General features: G+C 44.5%; 1 protein-coding gene across 1 annotated transcript in view; it reads right to left on the reverse strand.

Moving 5' to 3' along the window:
• The window catches only part of ADAM19 (ADAM metallopeptidase domain 19), a 38,564-nt gene that overhangs the window by 3,870 nt on the left and 16,239 nt on the right, over window positions 1-18,455 (reverse strand). Inside the window, exons 5-22 of the mRNA XM_033006198.2 lie at window positions 17,766-17,842; window positions 15,939-16,131; window positions 15,400-15,465; window positions 13,956-14,027; window positions 12,957-13,123; window positions 11,722-11,806; window positions 11,329-11,468; window positions 9,517-9,694; window positions 8,742-8,831; window positions 7,281-7,476; window positions 6,910-7,018; window positions 6,177-6,381; window positions 5,522-5,602; window positions 4,306-4,414; window positions 4,068-4,203; window positions 3,768-3,834; window positions 2,995-3,210; window positions 373-519 (exon numbers count right to left, since the gene is read on the reverse strand). Coding sequence (XP_032862089.2) covers window positions 373-519; window positions 2,995-3,210; window positions 3,768-3,834; window positions 4,068-4,203; window positions 4,306-4,414; window positions 5,522-5,602; window positions 6,177-6,381; window positions 6,910-7,018; window positions 7,281-7,476; window positions 8,742-8,831; window positions 9,517-9,694; window positions 11,329-11,468; window positions 11,722-11,806; window positions 12,957-13,123; window positions 13,956-14,027; window positions 15,400-15,465; window positions 15,939-16,131; window positions 17,766-17,842 — 2,334 coding nt within the window. The remainder of the gene's footprint in view (window positions 1-372; window positions 520-2,994; window positions 3,211-3,767; window positions 3,835-4,067; window positions 4,204-4,305; window positions 4,415-5,521; window positions 5,603-6,176; window positions 6,382-6,909; window positions 7,019-7,280; window positions 7,477-8,741; window positions 8,832-9,516; window positions 9,695-11,328; window positions 11,469-11,721; window positions 11,807-12,956; window positions 13,124-13,955; window positions 14,028-15,399; window positions 15,466-15,938; window positions 16,132-17,765; window positions 17,843-18,455) is intronic.

Raw genomic sequence — 18,455 nt, forward strand, 5'->3', positions numbered from 1 at the left:
GGGTCCTCAAGTCTTGTGTGGACCTTCTTGTTTTGCTCTTCACTAACCATTTCAGGAAAGATACACCTTGACCCCCATGTTGTTCAGCCCCGCTCACACAGACAGATGTCTTACCTAAGGAAGTGCTCAGGGATGTGGAGGATTGAATTAACTGTCTGGCTTAATCCAGTAAATGCTCAATAAGGAACAGGTGAAAACAGAGACCACTGCAACAAAGGCAACCAACCCAACAGCCTCTTCATTTCCACATTCTGGGGCTGTGCATGAAGGTGATTTGCAGTATGATAACAAGGTTACTTCCTTCGGAGTGCTTTTATTCCCCAGTGGTGAGGGGACACAGCTATACTTCCCATCACATCACTCAGTGCTTACCTCCGCCCCAGGCTGGAGCCATCCTGGGGTTCTGGAGCGTGCCGGAGGCAGCGAGATGGCCGGGCTGTTCCCTGGACAGGCTCTGGGTCTGGCTGGGACAGGATTAGCTGGCAAAGCTCTCTGGGGCGGCCGGGGCCTAGAAATATCCTACACAAGAGAAAAATAGTTTTGAATTCTCAGCCTGGAAAGATGCCCTTTCTGAAAACAGAGAAAATATTTACATTCACTTCACATGGCCTGAACTTCTGAGCATGTCCATAGTTTCCTCCAGACCTCTTGGGTTTTTCATTTTTTTGTAGGTCTGGGTATGCAGCTGCCCACCTTGAGGTCTCTGGTTTGGAGTTAACCCCAGGAATATTACAATCTAATGGCTGCATGATGAAAAACAGGAGAAAACTTACAGACCAGGCAGGAGTCCCCATCACAACTCAGCGTGTAGCATCCCTGCCCAAGACAAAGGACCGAAGGGACACAGGTAAAACCATGCCTGCAAAGACCTCTCCCTCTCTGAAGCAAGGAAGGAGTGCAGGTGGCTGCTGCTATGGCTTATTGTATTATGCAGGTGATTAGTGGGTTTTAACACATACAAGATTTTCACCTATCAAGTTTCATGAAGACTGGATGGCCTTAGGCTGCTGGGCATCTGGCTTCAAACTGAGGACAACCAAATAGGGTCACAGGGTTACCTTGCTCTGCCTCCTAAATGGAGCAGTGGGCTGAAAGCATAACATATTCTGTCTACTAAAGGATCCAGAAGTTTTAAGCCTTGAATTTTGCAAGTAATAGGAGAGCTATGTTATAGAGCGTTTTAATTAGCGACATTATTGATGCACTTAAGTTTGGAAGCAAGCTTCACACTTGTACACTCACTATATGATTGCCTGTAAACCCTATGTACATGTATATATGTGTGCCCATACAAACACACACAGCCCTGCACCCACCTACAATCAGTTATTACTCTGTTTGTGCACACAGCTGTCCCTAACAGGATACTCAAAGCATTATATTTTCCATTCGTCTAATGAATCTCAGTGTAAAGCATGCCCCTGGGGAGAAGTTACCCATACAAGAACTAACTGCCTGCTGCTGCTTAGTCTCTGTGCTAAGTCGCTGGCTTACAGGTGTTGATTTAATAAACACAGCTGCACTCACAACTTGGAGGGCACCCAAAACCCCTGCAGTGTCCTTAGACTATGCATAAATGCGATGCTTGACGGCTGCATCAGTTGATGCTTGGGGATCTATTGCTCTCCAAGGACCTTGCCCTGTGACTGCAAGAAGGACAAGGCAGATTAAATCCCATGGACCACCGGGTCTAAAGAGCTCCTATAGGAATAGCAAGAGAGAAAAGCTGGCAGATACTGCAAATGTCTAGGAAGGACTCTGACACTAGCAAACAGTAAAATTAATCCTTTCCCATGTGCCTTCTACATCTTGTGGCTCCTCCAACCCAGAAATGGTAAGGTTTCTTTTGGAAATCCTAGGAAAAGTGTTCCATCTAGTAGGTCTGACTGAGATAAAGAGACTGGATGCACTGGGGAGGGAACACAGTGTGGGGAACTTGTCAACAACCAGCTGGGAAGAATACCTAATTCCTTATTGACTAAAGACAGCTTCCTGCTTTTGTTTTAATTTTCTTTCCTGCTGAAGTGCCGGCTGTTCACAGGAACAATGGAGCTCGAGAAAAATCCCATTCACTAAAATATTTTGGGTTTGTTTTCCTCTATATCCTTCAGAGAGACACTGCCTGGGAGCCAGCCTTCTATCCCCTGTAACTGAGCCCTTTGCTTCTTTTCTGGTCCTAACCTAAAAAAAGCTAGCAGGGAAATATTTTGGTAAAATGAGCTTAAGTCAGTCTGAGTGATTTACCATCTTTTCCGTAAGAATGTGGGGTCTGTACTAAGCTTAGAACAAAATTTCCAGCAAAAGAAGTAAATCAATACCTTTTCTTATAACCCTCAGAATAACCTCTTGGCGAGGATGCTCACAGAAGATAGGGTCAGTCTGGCTTAAGTCTAATGTTTCCAATGCAACATACTAAAGATCTCATTTCTGTTGCACATGAAAATTTGTCTGAGGCTTCTCAGGCTCTAGTCTAGGAACGGACAAGTGCAAGATACCTGGAGGATCATCCCAATGAATGGAGATCCTGTACTCAGTACTGAATATGAGACCGGTAATCTCAGAAGGGCTTGTTTCCAGAGGATAAAATACATGCAAATGGTAAGAGCTATGCGAGGCTTGCTTAGGGAAAAATCTGTACAGTCCTTTCATTTCTGGCAAATCACCTATTTGATTTGCAGCTGAAAAATGTTTAGATGACCTTGGTAAAGTGAATGCTGTTTTGCAGTCCAAGCTGCTTGACTTCAGGTCCAGGTCAAAGAGATTAGGGGACCTGAATTAAGAGTAATTGTGCATGCTGGTGTCCAGCACGGTCATTGTCAGCTACACTACAAAGCAAGGCGGACCACTGGTTGTTGTCCTGTGACGTGATGGAGAATGCACCAGTGAGCACGGTAATTCCTACATCCCCACCAGAGTGAGAGAAGCTTCACCAGCCTCACTCAGAACCAACCTCCCATCCAACTGCATCTGCAGGACAGCGGCGTGACCCCGTACCTGAGAGAAGGGGGGTTTGGGAGCAGGAGGTGCTGGCCGGCTCGGCGGTGTCCGCCGGCCAACGTCCTTTGCAGGTGCCGGCTGTGCTGGCCGGGGGGGCTGCCCCACGCCACAGCTGTAGCCACTGGAGAAGGTGGATGGCTGCTGGGTGTTTATCTGGTGCCCTGGAGCTTGCTGGGGAGGAGGTTTTGATGGGATTTCAGGGAAGCCAATCACCTGTGCAAAAAACCCACAAATCCCCATAGTTAGTATTTCCACTTCAAACTACCTTTTTTATTCTCTGCTGCACTTAGGATCTACATGAGGTCTATGAGCCACATAGTAGAAAATAGTGCCTGCCACACCAGTATGTGTTTTATATGTCTAGTAGGCATTGATTAGATAGACTAAGACAGTTTGGGATCATGAGGCAGAAATGGAAATCGAGAGAACAGAGTAAATCAGGCATTAGCATTAAAAGTGACGCTTGTGAATAAACCCAGGGTTTGCAAATTCTATGGTTTTGAGAGGGAGACGTGACAAAAGAGGAGCTATTAGGAGACACAAGTGGCCACACAGGCCTGGTCAAATCCCAGCTCCTGCCTGTAAGGAAATTGCTAGAAATAGATACCACATTCAGCTCACACTGACTTTCAGCCATGGGTGATGTCTGTCTGTTTTTCCCACCTTTGGATAAAACCACTCCCCAGCTGCAGTGTAAAAGGGAACCACCTCCCACATCCTCAGGCAGCTGCATCTCTCCCTAGGAGGGTAGAAGGTGACCTTGTCCCTACCTTCCTCTGTTCCTGGGGGGTTTTCAACTTGAAGGCAGGGTTGGCATGCCCATTTGCAGAGGTGTCGCTGACAATGAGAGAAAGAAAAGAATAACTGTTATTTTCTTAACAAGTTTTCTCCTTTTTCTTTGCTGTATTTTCCATTACTTTTCAACTCAAATAAAAAAATGAGAAGCAAATATTGACTATACCAGTAACCTCATTTAGTCACATTCCTCAAAGCCTTTGAAATTTCTCTTCTGTCCTGGCACTGAAAGGGGGGTGAATGCAAGCAGACAAGGCACAATACTGACAATTTACCTGAACTGCGGGGTCTTCTTTAGAGAACAGATGGAAAATTTATTCCAACATTTCAGATAATAGAATAAAAACAGAATTCCAATGAGAAGGAGAATGGGAGCCAGGATTGCGAGAGTTATCACAACCGCTGAAGGGCCTGAAAGCAAGAAAGTAGAGTTAGTTAAATGGAAAACTCTCAGCTCACAATCTAATTCAAGTCCTTCTGAAGTGCCACCATAGTAAAGTTGGTCCCACTCACCTTCGGGCATGGGGGGACCACTGTCCAAGCTTCCTCCTCCCCCCTGCTTGTTGCAAAATGGGGGAGCCCACCCCTGGTTGCAGTGACAGTTCTTGTTGTTATTGCAGACCTGAAGTGGGAAGACTGAGACTTTAGTGCCAGCTCCTAAAGAATCTGCAAGCTAAAAAAAATTAAGCCCTTGTTGGATAAAACACTACAGAAGAAACTCCCTATTTATGCCAATAGAAGTTAAGTGCCTAGAAACATCTTCCTTTCAGGGAGTGAAAGTGCCTTTTTTTCCTCAGAAATTGTCCCTTTCTCCAAAAGACAAAGGTTCTTCAGCTAAAGTACAACTAACCTGGATTCAGGAGAAAAGCAACATTTAGAAATGCCTTTCTCTTGTTCTTATCTCTAAAATGAAGCACACAAGTCTTTCCTTCCATCCAGTGAAGATTTCTTATTCTTTAGGTTTATTGTTTGGCCCACTGCTATTTGTTTTCTAATCTAGGCAGCTCCTAGAGTGGGGGCTGATCCCTCCAATTAGGGGTGTCTTGTGCTAACTGTAGTGTTTAATTTGATTCTGTGAAATAGCTGACAAACACTTCCTCCTGATTCAGGGATCCTAAGAAATGAAGCAGACTGGGAATGAAAGAGTGGGGTCAGTCCCTCTCCTTGTCAGGTACATCATGAGGCCTCCCAGGCTGCTCAGGGAGGCACACACTGCTGCATGCTGCTGTGTCAAATTACTCCTCTCCATTGCCTAACTGGACCATGGGGATGGAGAGATGTTGATGTTTTGTGCCAGAAACATCAGCAAAAGGTATAAAAAATTCTCACCAGCCTTTTCTTTCCATCTCCTGGGGGCACAGCAGAGCACAGTTTGGGATAAACTGTTCTAAGCATGACTTTTTACTATGTTTTTCCCTCATTAAGTTTGATTTTTTTTTAATTCTATCTAAACTGGGCCCAGATGATCTTTTTTATAACATTACCCCTTCTTGTTGTCCATTCATTACAATTCATACCCCTCCTGTGGACATCCTGAAATCCTATATCAAAGTGACACTCACAGAGCAGAAAATGCACCAAACGTAAAAGGAATGTGAAAATAATCAAGAAGCAGGAGTACAGGGTGAACCTAAATATGGTATCAGAACTGAGCTGAACAACTGTCCACAGACGAATAGCAGCCCATCCTGCTTCAGTATGAAATGGAGATGAAAAGGAAGACACCTACTCCATGCCCATGGCATTTCTTGCTACAGCTTTCAGACTCGAAGATGATGGATGTGTTCTGGCAGCGTCCCTCAAAGCAAACCTGCAGAGAAAGGATCCAAAAACTCTGTTAGCTCTTTGGGTTATATACCATATCACTGCCTTGTGTTATTTTGTGACTTGCAGGGTCCCAGACACCTTGGCAATACAAGTGATACCCTGGGTAGAACAACAGGCCATGAAGTTAACCTGGTTCCCAAGCAAACATTTAATCACTACCCTAAATCCCAGCTAACACACATCAGAGAGAGGAGTGGGAGCTCAGGAGTTGATAACTTGGCCATGACCATGAGGCAAGTCTCTGAAGGATCTCTCAGGTGTGTTGAGTTCTAATTGTGTGTCTCACCTCTAAGCAAGACAACCTCAATGAACTAGTGAATCCCAAACTTAACACTGGCCCTGGACTTCATCTGGCAAAGATTTAAGGTATGGCCTTTTGCGTACATTCTTCCATTGCTTCTCAGAAGGCTCTCAGATGTTATTTTTCTAACAAACATAAAATCCCCTAGAAAGATATTAGACATAAATGAATGGCCTGATAATCACAAAGCACTTTCCAGATGGAAAAGTGATACCCTGAACCTCCCCCAAGCCATTACAGGCAGGACTGTACCTACATGATGGCTCCCACATTTTGTTCCTGTCAGCACCAAGCCAGGATCCAGCATCTCCTTTTCTTCACTCTCAGATCTGTACACATGGGTCCCTCGGCACCTCAGCTGCGTCCTCGGAGTGCGGATAGTTGTGTCTATGGCCACTGCATTGGACTGCAGGGGTTTGGAAGCAGAGCTCTGGCACTGGATTTTCCCACATTTAGCATCTCTGATTTCAAAGGAAAGGCTAAAGTGATTATCTCTGGCTTGCTGAATGTTTTGCAGGCATCAGCTCTACATGTAAATTAAAGCAGAAGTGTAGAGTCACTGTTCAATGGCAAAAGAGCAAGCACCTCCCAAGAGCTAGCCCAAGCAACAGGATCTGATGGGTACTGATGGTACCATTTCACTGTCCCCATGGGTAGGCCAGCCTCAACAAAATCACAGATAAGACTAAGAATTTTTTGTCTCAGTTAAAAACCTACATTTAACTTATGGATTTAAAAATCACTTCTTGTGTTGCTTTGGAAAAATATCAACTAGATGATTTAAAATGCAAAAGGCAGGGAAAATGGTAAACTTAAAGCTGCAGTTGTAAGGGCTCTAGGTCCGAAAAGGATGCAGCTGCTTTCCCAGGAGACAAAGGGAGGGAGTGAAGCCAAAGCATGGATCAGTTTTATCTACTGGCCCATAATTTTTTAATATATGAAAACATCTCCTCCAACGAGCAACTCTTGGCTGCCACTCTGCTTTCTACCTCATCTCACACTTCCTGTAGTTGCCATAGATGTCCTTCCCACAGTTCCCATAGATGTCTCCAGCGGCATTAACCTTCTCGAAGCAGGCGTCTGGTGCTGGCCTTGCTCCTGCATGGAAGAGACTGATGTGGCTGATTCCTGTGGAGCCTGGTAGCCCATCTCACCCCATGCCAATCACTCATTGTTCTTTTCCTAGGATGGCTTGAGCATGCTCCAAGTGAGCAAGGCAGGAGAAAAGGCTTCTCAGACTTTACTACTGACAACAGGTATGGAAGGTACTACTGCCTTACACAGGGTGAATAATAGTAGGATGACACATAATATTGCTTGTTCAAAGGACAACGTATTTCACTGCAGGTAGTGTCCTTACCAGGCCCCCACAGCTGCAAGCACTGGTCTTTGTATGTGAGACACATGCCACTGTAGCAATAGGCCTTCCCTCCATCACAGGAAGCCCCATCGATTTGATAAGAGTTGGGGGGGCAAAACGGTGACTCGCCAGTGCAGTATTCTGGGAGGTCACAGAGTCCCGAGCTTTCCCTGCAGAGAGATCCTGGAGACATCAGCTAAAAAGATACAAAGGGGAAAAAAAAAAAAAAATTTATTGCTTAGCTCCTTTGTGGTTTCATGTCTGCACAGTGTCTCACTTCAAATAAGAAAAAAATCTTGCATGTGTCTCTGCATCTCCCTTGTCTTAGGTTTTTCAAGGTCAGAAGTGATCCAAATGACCCTGTAACTTCATTAAGTGGATGAGCTATGTAGAATCAAATTAAAGACTGGGTCCTTTCCCTATGTAGTAATGAAATCATGCACAGAAAAGAAGGCTGCCACATCTCAAGGGCACACCAATCCATCTTCCTCTCCCCTAGGGTAGGATCTGATTTACTTAAACCATTTCTGACAGATGTTTGTATAATCTATTCTCAAAACCCTCCCTGTTTGGGAAGTTTGTTTCAATGTTTGCCTGTCATTTCTGTTAGAGACATTTTCCTAATGCGTAACTTATGTCTCCCTTGCTTACAAGTTTACCCAGTTCATCCTTGTCCTATCCACCACGGACATGGAGAACAGAGGGACACACACAGTTACATCTAGGAGGTTTTTCCAAGTCTCTTGTGAAAGGAGTGAGTCCCGGTGGATTCCTGGAAAATTATTTTCCACATGCTCAGGATAGGTCAGTAAGAGTACACAGTCAATGTGCAAACACAAAAATGAGCTTATGAGAAATGTTTGCCTATGTTCATTTTTGAGTTTAATTTTGTCAAAGCTTGAGCTTTGTCAAATCAGAAACGCATGTTAACCAGCCTCTATAAGAAAAGCTGAGATTTAAAATTATAGTAGTCACACACATACGGATCTCTTTGCTAGCATTTCTTCAGCAAGCACCTGGGCTAAAGGAATTCAACTGCATTCCAGAAAAGAGGGTTCAGAACAAAGATAGCAGGTAGCATCCAACCTAATTCTTGGAGGAACAGTTTGCTCTAAGAGCTCTGTCTAGATTTCTTCTAGAGCCAAAGGAGAGAAATATTTATTCTGATTCATCCCACCCCTAAGAGTTTAAGAGGCGCAGTGTGACTTCCTTGAAGCAGCATTCACAGTTCATCTTATGTTATCACAGCAGTTAATCAAATTAGTCAGCTCGAAGACAAGACCCCACTAGTTTGATTGCACTCACAGCTGTTGTACCTAAAACTCAGACCATGTCTCTTGCAGGTGAGGAGCTGAACATCACGTTTGGCTGTGTTTGCTCCCCTTTTCCCTCCATTTTTCAGCCGCACACTTCCCCCACGATTATTCCCTCTTCTCTCTTAGGAAAACCCAGAGATCCCACCTTGCACTGATGACAGCAGCTGCCGTGGGCACATTCGGCGCCCAGCTTCAGGGAGCAGGTGCTGGCGTCGCAGCAGGGGTTATTGCATTCCTGGAAAACAGTGAGATGCAGCAGAGTTTACAAGGCAGATGTTCAAGACAAGAATGTGCCAGAGCATCAAAGTGTGAGGCTGATGTTAATCCGTTCTCGTACATGATGAATTTCATGAAGAATAACAACCTTCCTTCCACAATATGTTCAAGATACCCAGCATGTGCTGAATTACAGTACTGTATAATTTTGTCCTCTGTTGGACTGACTGGATACTATACGTTGTGCTCATTACATCTGGTTGGTCTGGGCTGCTGGCTCCAGCTCCCTTTTGTCTTACTAGTCAAAATATGGATTTGGAAAAGTGATATGCTGTGCTAAGAGAAGCCCCATCCTTATCAGGAATAGAGCCATACATACAGTGAACTTCTGTATGTGAAACTGAAACATCAAAGATCACTTTTTCTCTTCTTTTTCAAATAAAGTTTTCATCGGCTCTGTTCAGCCATGGATTACACCATCCCTGAGTTCTGAGATGCATTGTACTACACACTGTGAATTTCGTTAGACATGATAGTTTACAACCTTCATTTGCATTGTATATACATTTACATACAAGGAAGGTATGCATAACTCCTTCACAAACAAAATCTGCTTACATATCACATAGCTGTATTTGCAAAACACATAATAAAATCACTGCATCCCACTAAACCCCAAATGGTTGGATCTGAACAATTGTTACCTCCACCTCTCCACAGTCACACTCCTCCCCCTCTTCCAAGTAGCCATTTCCACATTTCTTCCCACCATACATTTTTTTGGTATCCGGCATATTGGAGAGACACATCCCTCCACCAGAATGCAGATACTTCTCCAGTTCTTTTCTATTGCACTGGTTGAACACCTTGGGGAATGGGTGCCTGAATATGGACAGTGTAGAAAAACATTATGACAGATCTGGGCAACGGTTTAGAGAACCAGAAATGAGCACACACAAATCCTGACAAGTGCCAAAGGACACAGGTCTCTCTCTGAATTCTATGAAATTGTGCTAAAGCAGATCATGATTTTGTGTGCCTGTTCAAAATCAGATCCATCTGGATTACATATGAAAATAAGATGAGACTACACTGCAAGACTGTCTAGTAATATAATGGCCTTAAAAATAAACTTTATTGAAACAAAATATGTTGAGTTAGGTTTGACTTTGATAGCTGACAAGTATGGCTGTCCTTACCTGCTCAATACTGAAGCTGTGGCTTATTCCTAATTGCTTGAACAACCCTGAGAATCCAGCTCTTGGACTGTGAATAACTGCTTGTGAATCTAGATGCTAAAAATAATATTCCCTTTTTCCTATCTACTGCCTCATTGCAAAGGATATTAATATATTCTGTTACATGAATTGTTAATTCTGTCGCTACAATATCAGAACCTATGTATTCTATATATGACCATGTATGTGTGCATTCACGTTGCGTGTTTTACTTGCATGACACTACTTTTGCACTTCCCAACTAAATGTTTTTCTTTATTTGGAGGAAATCATGCACATAAAAGAAGATATCTATGGAGAAAATTTTTTTAAAACCTGATAAACCTCAAGGAGGAAGGCTTAAGGAAACAGGGAACGTGGCTTTAAGTGAATGGGTTCATCTGACATTTTTACGTGACTGAAATATAGAAGCTCCTGTGGTTCCTCATCCAAAATGAGCTCTGGAATTCCTGCGGGTTTCCAGAGTCACTCTCTCTTCCCCTTTCTCTCAAAGCCAGATATTTTTTCCCTTTTAAACACAGGCTTTCTGTGGTTCACTGAAACCAAGCAGTATTCTTAAGACAGCATGCAGTCAATCTCTCTCCATGTCTTCTGACTTAGAAATATAGACCTATTGCTGTGTATTTTAATAAAAATAAGTTATTTCCTGAGGCAATCCTTCTTCCTCTCACTACCACATTATAAGGCACAATAGCTTTTGCATGAGATGCTTTAGAAACCAAATCAACTATCTATCTATATATCTTGTGTCCAACGCAGAAATGAAACCCATGTAAATCTCTACATGCTAAGGTCACACATGTTCTGGTCACCCCTTGTTTCTCTGTACTTGCTGGCAAAAGGCAGTCCAGGTTTTGCAGAAGGATGTGCGTGTGTATGCACTGGACTTGCTTTAGGGTGATGGATCATTTGGTAGGACACAGTGGGAAGCACAAACTCAGAGTCAAAGGGTTAAAAAGGTCCTGAGACTGTCTCTTAGGACAGAAAACAGGAAATTTTTCCTTTTTTGCTACAGTTTAGAGGTCCACTTCTAAATGCTGCGAGTCCTTCCATTACCTAAAGCCAATCTCAGGCAGGAATAAGTTCATTGGGAATTTAGCAAATCACCACTGATACACAAGCCAGGGTTTGCTCAGCAGTATTTTGTCTATAAACACACTGGCTCCAACAGGCAGAAACAGACCCACCTTCAGTCTGCATTTCTAACTCTCACTCCACCAAGGCTCTTGTAACGAAGCCCTTTACATTTCTCCATGAGACCCTGTAAGATGAACTCACCCAGTCGCAGAAGCCATGATGCAGCCTCCATCTTCTGCAGGGGTAGTACAGCAGCCAGCTGAATCGTGATTCATGCCAAAATTGTGGCCCATCTCATGGGCAATGGTAGCAGCAACACCAATGGCATTATCAGAGTGATCCTGTTCAAGGCCAAAGAGGCACATCAGCATTTTATCTGTGCCTGTCTTGTGCACCTCTGAGTCAGTGGGGTAACAGGCATTTCTCATTACTACATGTAGAAAACATCTACTGAAGAAGACATCTTCCTGCCTATAAGCAGGTAAACTAGACACCTTCACAGGGATGTATTTTCTCGCTGGGTTTTAGGAGGCGTCTATTCTATGTATTCACTGCTGGCAAGAAACATCATACTAGGTATTAGCAATTGCTTACCATGTTCACTCCTCCTGACTGGAAATCAGAGCACATGGCCATCACGGGAGCCAAGCCTACTGTGGTACCTTGGAAGGGCACACCCCTAAAATCAACCGAGAAAGACCATGAAATGACACCGAGGCACCTGAGAAGGCAAGGCAGAGAAATGCATCCTGCAGTCCACAGCTTTATATATATACATAGTGTGAGGTGAATACATTTTCTTTAGTAGTATCTTCAAGTACAGGATATTATAGCAGAGCTATAGAGGCTTAAGATCTATTTTTCTTGGACTACTACTTTGTTTCACAGGTCAACCATCCAATCCTATTTTTTATAATGGTCTGGTGCCAAAAACTGCTTCCCTAAGCTTTGCAACAAGCACAGAAAAGCCTATTTCTGGATCCTTAATTATGTACTGTTTTGAATACTTAATTTACCGTAAGCCTGCTATTTGCTGGCTTGGGATTCAGAGACTTGACAGAGTACTAGATAACACCTTTGAGGTGCAACCATGCTCGGCTCCTGCCTGATGAGCTGGAGTTCTGCACTGTCCCTGCCAGCATCTCTGAAATGGGAGCTTTGGAAATTGTGCTCAGGACATGACTAGGTTAAAGTGAAATACAATAATGTTAAAGGGAAAACCCAACCAACCAAAACAAGTAAAAATATATTGCATCTCCACATTTCAGTCCTAGTTTTCTCCTCCAACTCACCACTATTTACTGGTGGATGAATTACCATGGGAGAGGTAAGGAGGTCTAAGAGTTGCTGTAAATTTTTCTTCCAATGACATCTGCATTGCTGGCCATAACTACTGGCCCTAATGAGATCAGTAGGATGAGTCACAGACCATCAGCTAGCTCCCAGCACTGTCCCCACTGTGTCTCATCAGGTTGAGTTAGGAATGAATGCCTTTCACAAAAGGCTTAGATCCCCTTTACAGGTCTTGCTTAAGGTTCGGATTTTCTTGAAATTGTACATGTAGCTGTGACAGATCACATGCAGCTGCTTGTGATACGCACACACAATAAAGCTGATGCACTTTGATGCATGTGTATATGCTGCATAGCCTGGGATCTTCACTTTTCCTAACATGGTTGTCCTCTAGGTGCCAGAGCTTAATGCTGGCTGAGTGTCTGCTACATAAATCTGCCACTCTGAGTCTTAGAATTATATAATGTTACACACTGATTTCCCACCCACCCAACCCACTTGTCAGAAACAGGTTATTTCAGGAGAAATTAACTTACGTGATTAGTTGGGCATTATCATGTTTTCTGTGCACTCGCTCCTTGCTACTCCAGGCCAGAAAGGACTTCAGGGTGGAGTAGGGATTCTCACTTACATCACATTTGTTCCAATTATTCCAGATCTCCAGCCCCACCAAGGCAATACGGATATTCAGGGATCTGTAAAACTAAGATACAGGAAGGAAAAGAGATGACAAAATAAGCACCACTAATTTATTTTACTGTGTTTTAAATCTTGAATAGAAACCCTGCTAAATGCTACTACAGATACACATGTTCAGAGAAGATGCTCTCTCTGGAAACACATTGCAACTTAGCTCTGCAGCTGTGTAGAGAGAAATGTGCAGCACCCACAAACCCAAACTTGATTGAACTGGAGACACTGAACTTTCATTTTTAGATGAATGACAAAGAGATAATCTAGAGAAATGAAGACTAGAGATTGAGATCATGTTTATCTTTAGGTATGTCAGAATTCCTGGAAAGAGGAAGGAAATAATCTGCTGCTCACGTGAAGTAGAAACAGGACAAGTCTTCATGGGCAGCAGGGCGAAAGAAGTGGTGGAAGGAGTTTAAGGGGAGAAGGGGAGTATGAAGGAAGAAGATCTGAAAAGCTGTGACATTTACTTCAGCAGCACTGGATACCATGTGCAAGGCTGGCCTCTGAAGGTTCCTTCCAAATCTACTTGCCAAGATTTCTACAATCTGGAGTGAATACCTTAGTCCGTTGACAAAAAGCAGTATTTAGGTAACACAGTTAATACAGAGATGCATTAGAACACAGAGATGTTCATGATGGCTCCAAGGTAAGAAATGGAGATTCCCCCACCCCATCCCTGATGTCCAACAACAGAATTGTTTGCCAGATGTTCTACACTCTCCAAGTCACTGTGGAGAACTGTTGAAACATTATTCTCTCCCCTGAGAAGGCAATCTTCCTCTGTCATAATTAATTCTCACAATTCATGTTTTCCTCAGTTCACGCACACCTGATCTCACCTTATCTACATAATTAGCAGCCTCCACTAATTTAAGTCTTGTTGCTTCGATGTTGAAGTGATGCTTCTGAAACTGAACAAAATGGATGTCAGAAAGCACAAAGGCAACTAGAAAGAGCTGAAGCATGTTAAAACAAGTCACATTATGAATAAGAAGGTAACTATTGGGTGAAGCCCATAAGCCTTTCACTGTACATCTGACCATGTACATGTATATTCAGAATTCATCCCTGGCATCCCATGGCAGGGATGTTACTCAAGTGGTGGTAGTGACTCAATGGAGCAACTTAAACGTATCGGAGCCCCAGAGCCTGGGGCTGACAGAGAACTGACAAATTTGCCAGGTAAAATACATGATAACATAACTTCATGTCTGAGGGCAAGGCTGCCATACTGCTTATCACATCTTGCTCATCCAATGAATGGGGGATGCATCTCACTTATCCAACGAATTTGCCTATTTAAACCACCTGGCAATGGACAAGTTAATTTTAGCAAACTGTTTGATTCAAGGAATTAAAGTTGCAAAGTGTTTAGATTGCTGTTTAACAGATAACAAAACCTGGGACTTTTCTTCTAGCGAGAAAGACAGTAAAGGTAGTTAACGACAACACTGCAAGGGTGTTTACGCCAGCTTGGATAATGAAGTGGTGAACAACATATGGCAGTTCCTGGGTATAATGTGTATTCTCATAGCTTCCCTGGTATCCTGCTGCCTAATAGAGAAACCAAAATAGGTTCTGCCTCTTTAGTTTTGTTCAGAATAAATTATAGCCCAGATCTTTCCCTTTTGGAGTTTCAAGTTTTAAATTATGAATAGGACCAACCTGACTCCCGTCTGTGTTGGAGATTAAATGATCAGCAAAACACTGCACGGTTTGCACTGTCAGTAAGTACATCTGGCATGCTGTCCAAGTTGGGGATGGGGGAGGGATTGTTGACTTTGCTGAGTCTCTTCCAGCCCTATTCTATGATCTGGAGGCTCAAAAATATCTATTTATATATCTGCTACCAGCTCAGAGCAGATGATAATCATGGTTATCTTCTCTAGATATTAAGTGTACTGCAGAGTTAGAAGCATGTCATTCCTGGAAAAACAAATTCACCCTAGGCTGAAGGCAGTCTCTCCCATCAATAACTAGGGCCGACCACTGGTACCCTGGGAAGCCAGAACTGACCTCCAACCTTAATCCTTCATCCAAATCACAACTTGCATCTCTCCCCTGGCCAACGATGGCTGATGGTGGTGGCAGAGGGGTCGTGGCTGCTAGGACAAAAGTGAAGAAGGCACAGCTTCCCTGTCTGCTGGTGTGGATAGGACTGCTGGGATGGCAAGAAGAAACCTGCTGAACTCCAGCTGCCCTCCCACCCCAGGAGATGCTACAGGTGGGATGCTCCCTCTGGGCCCAGTGCTCAGTTGGTATAAACATGATCCCATTTCTTACCTCTGCATAATCAGCCACGAGCAGAAGCTCCACGTACTTCGTAGCCTGCAGAGTCTCCCGTTTTACCTGTGGCAGCAGCAACACAGGTTATTTCCCCAGTATCCCCCCAAAAACTCTTCACAAAACATAAGTACAGGTGATTTTTCCCAGTTTGTTTTTCACTGGCCATTCACCCCACCACACACAGGGACCTCCAGATTGTTTGACTTATCGCAACCAAGTATCGCACGTCAGTTTATCTACAGCAAGCTACAGCAAGTGCCTGTCCTCAGCCCACCCGCTTGTCTGTGTATCAGATGCACAAATCTGTGCAGCAACAGCTACAGCCCAGATTTCTCATACCACACAGTGGTCCCAAACACTCATTTATTTCCCTGCTGCAGTCGTTATTTTGCAACCAGCTTGCTACAAACCCTCTTAAATATTCTCCTTCATTTCACTTTCAGAGCTATGCTCCGGGAGGACAGCAGGCTTCCCAGGCCAGGAGCAGGCAGGAAATTTGGAGCATCATGCATGGACCCGGTTTGAGCCCTGCTCACCCTCTGGCGGGGTGGTTTCATCCCAGTTGTGAAGTCCCTGAGCCAGTCTTCAGCTGCATTCCCAGTGCCCTGGTAGCCACAGGCTCCTCTCTGCAACCTCAGGTTGTCCAACCTGTAGATCAAGTGCTGGTTTGGGCTGTTGGGAACCGGCTCTAAGATATAGCTGGAATTGCTGCTCAGTACGATAAGTCCTCTGTTGAAATGAGAAGCAATAAGAGGGGAAGATAATTACTATCACAGCAACCAGAGACAAATTCTTCTGCTGCTGAATTCCTGTCTGACCCTGGCAAGGCACTTATCCTTACCAGGCCATTCCGTTCATTAACAAAAAGGATGGGAATATTTTGAGTTCAGAGGGGGGATTCCTGAGTTGCATATATTAAAATCTATTCAGTGGGTCTCAGACATTCAATTAAGGGGCTATTAGAGCATGTGCTGCAACAACCCTAACCAGAGAAGTCCTGATTTTTTTAAAGCACAGATTTTTCTCTAGGGTTGGTGGAAGCATTTCAATCAGTTGAAGAAATTTGTCTTTCACAGAACTGACCTAAAAATTTGAAGACTTTGTTTGTCAACAGAACAAAACCCACAGATCTCTCTGGGTCTTGCATGTAGCTATGTGGTTTTGGTTTTCTCAATCAGCACATTACAGCCAGGAGAGCTGGAAACCTGTGTTTGATGCCCACTAGAAGAATTGTGGCTCAACAGGCAGCACACCTCCCTGTGAAGGCTCAGCGTGAGAACAGTCATGTGTGCTCAGCTCCCATGCCTTCCCAGCAATTAGAAAATAATGTCAAGGAGTTGCCAGCACACGCTGACAGCTCAGGGGTGCAGGAACCCTACTGTGTGTGCACACTGAGACAGATCTACCTCCTCTGCAGCTGGAAGGCAGAACCTAGGAAAACACAGGCTGAGAGAAGCAAGTCACACTTGTGACTCCTTTCAATTTTGGATTATTTATTGCAAGCCACAGGTGGCTGCACTGTTCTGTTTATCTCACTGGGCTCTTTGGCCTGTGCTATATTCACTTAAGATGTCTCAGGTTTGCTTTGGCACAGGCTGTTTCCTGGCTGGAGCTGGTCCCATCAGCACAGCTTCCAATCAGTGCTTGAGAGCAGATGACCACTAATATCAATAAAGCCCATGTGGTGCTTTGGAAACAAACTCTAAACTGGTGCAAATGAATGCAGCTCCTTGGTCACAACAAGCCATTTCATTTACTCCTGCTGAGGATACAGACAGTCTTTTCCTGCCAAAGACTCCATTACTACTAAAGTGAATGTTTCAAATGCATAACACACACAACCCCAACACCACCCAGGGAGAAAGCAGAAAGTGAGGCTGACAACCCAGGAAGAAGCTCAGACTTGAAGACTTTGCCCCAAAACGCACATAAAAACTTGCCAGTTGTGAGAGACTGGGAGTAGGAACTGGTTTCTGCATCACTGTGGAGTTCTGGGCTGGGACATGGCAAGTCCTGTCCCTGTGAGGGATGCAGCCCTGAGTCACTAACAAGAGGGTCTTTTGCTCCACTGGATTTTCTTGCATTAAGCTCACTTATTGCACAAGCCCATGTTGCCAGCACAAAGGAGGAAGTCTAGGAGCTGGCTAAGAGGCCACGGAACTAACGATACCCAAATTTCTGCATTTCCCCCAACATTCTCCCTTTTACGCCCAGGACCCCTGGCTGGGTGGCATTTGAGAACAGGTCTATCTGCCCAGAAAGCAACACGGCAGCCAGGCTGCTGGGGAGCAGAGCTCACGTGGCAGCACGCCGAGGAGCTGAGCAGAGGCGTTCCCGCAGCCCCGGCATCGCCAGGCACTTACCGCAGCCCCTGGCACGTGCTGAGCATGACGCTGGAGTGCTCCCGGCCCCTCACCACCCCGTGGTAAAAGCAGTGGTCCTGGAAGGCAGAGGGGAGCAGGGTTGGCAATGTAGTTTCAGGGTGGACACATGCTATATTTAGGCATCGCTGAGTCCCATGCAAGCACAGCCGATACTCCAGTAATTGCCCTCTTTCCACTGCATTTGGCAGTTGACTCTTGTAACTAAATCTCTGTGAATCTGCACTGAAATCTGGCCTTTCAGCTACTATGCATGGCCTGTGCGAATACATCAAATGGCTCCTTGTTGCCAGTAAAAATTAAGAGCTTTGAATCCCCAAGGAAGCAACTCAGATGGCTCCAGCATTAAGGCTGATCCAAAGCTTTCTGGCTGCAACAGGAGCTGCCTATGGATGGCAGATGGCCCTGGGTCAGGCCCCCAAGGACGTGCCTTCAGCCCCAGAGAGGGTGATGCCATGGGAAGTGGGAAAGTCCCTGACTGGGATTTCCTGGTAAGACAAAGACAGCCTCTGGTAGGGACAAGGAGGCTTTGGGGCAGAAACGCCAACATATTGACCACATCCCTTTCCCTTGCTCCAGGGCAGCATTAATAAATATGATCTCATGGGGTTTTTATCTCTTATTTTTGCATTTCAACCAATGCACATCTTTGTGCCGCTGCAGTGGGGAATC

This window comes from Tyto alba, unplaced genomic scaffold (assembly GCF_018691265.1).
Source record: "Tyto alba isolate M040663 unplaced genomic scaffold, T.alba_DEE_v4.0 Super-Scaffold_17, whole genome shotgun sequence".
NCBI lineage: Eukaryota > Metazoa > Chordata > Aves > Strigiformes > Tytonidae > Tyto > Tyto alba.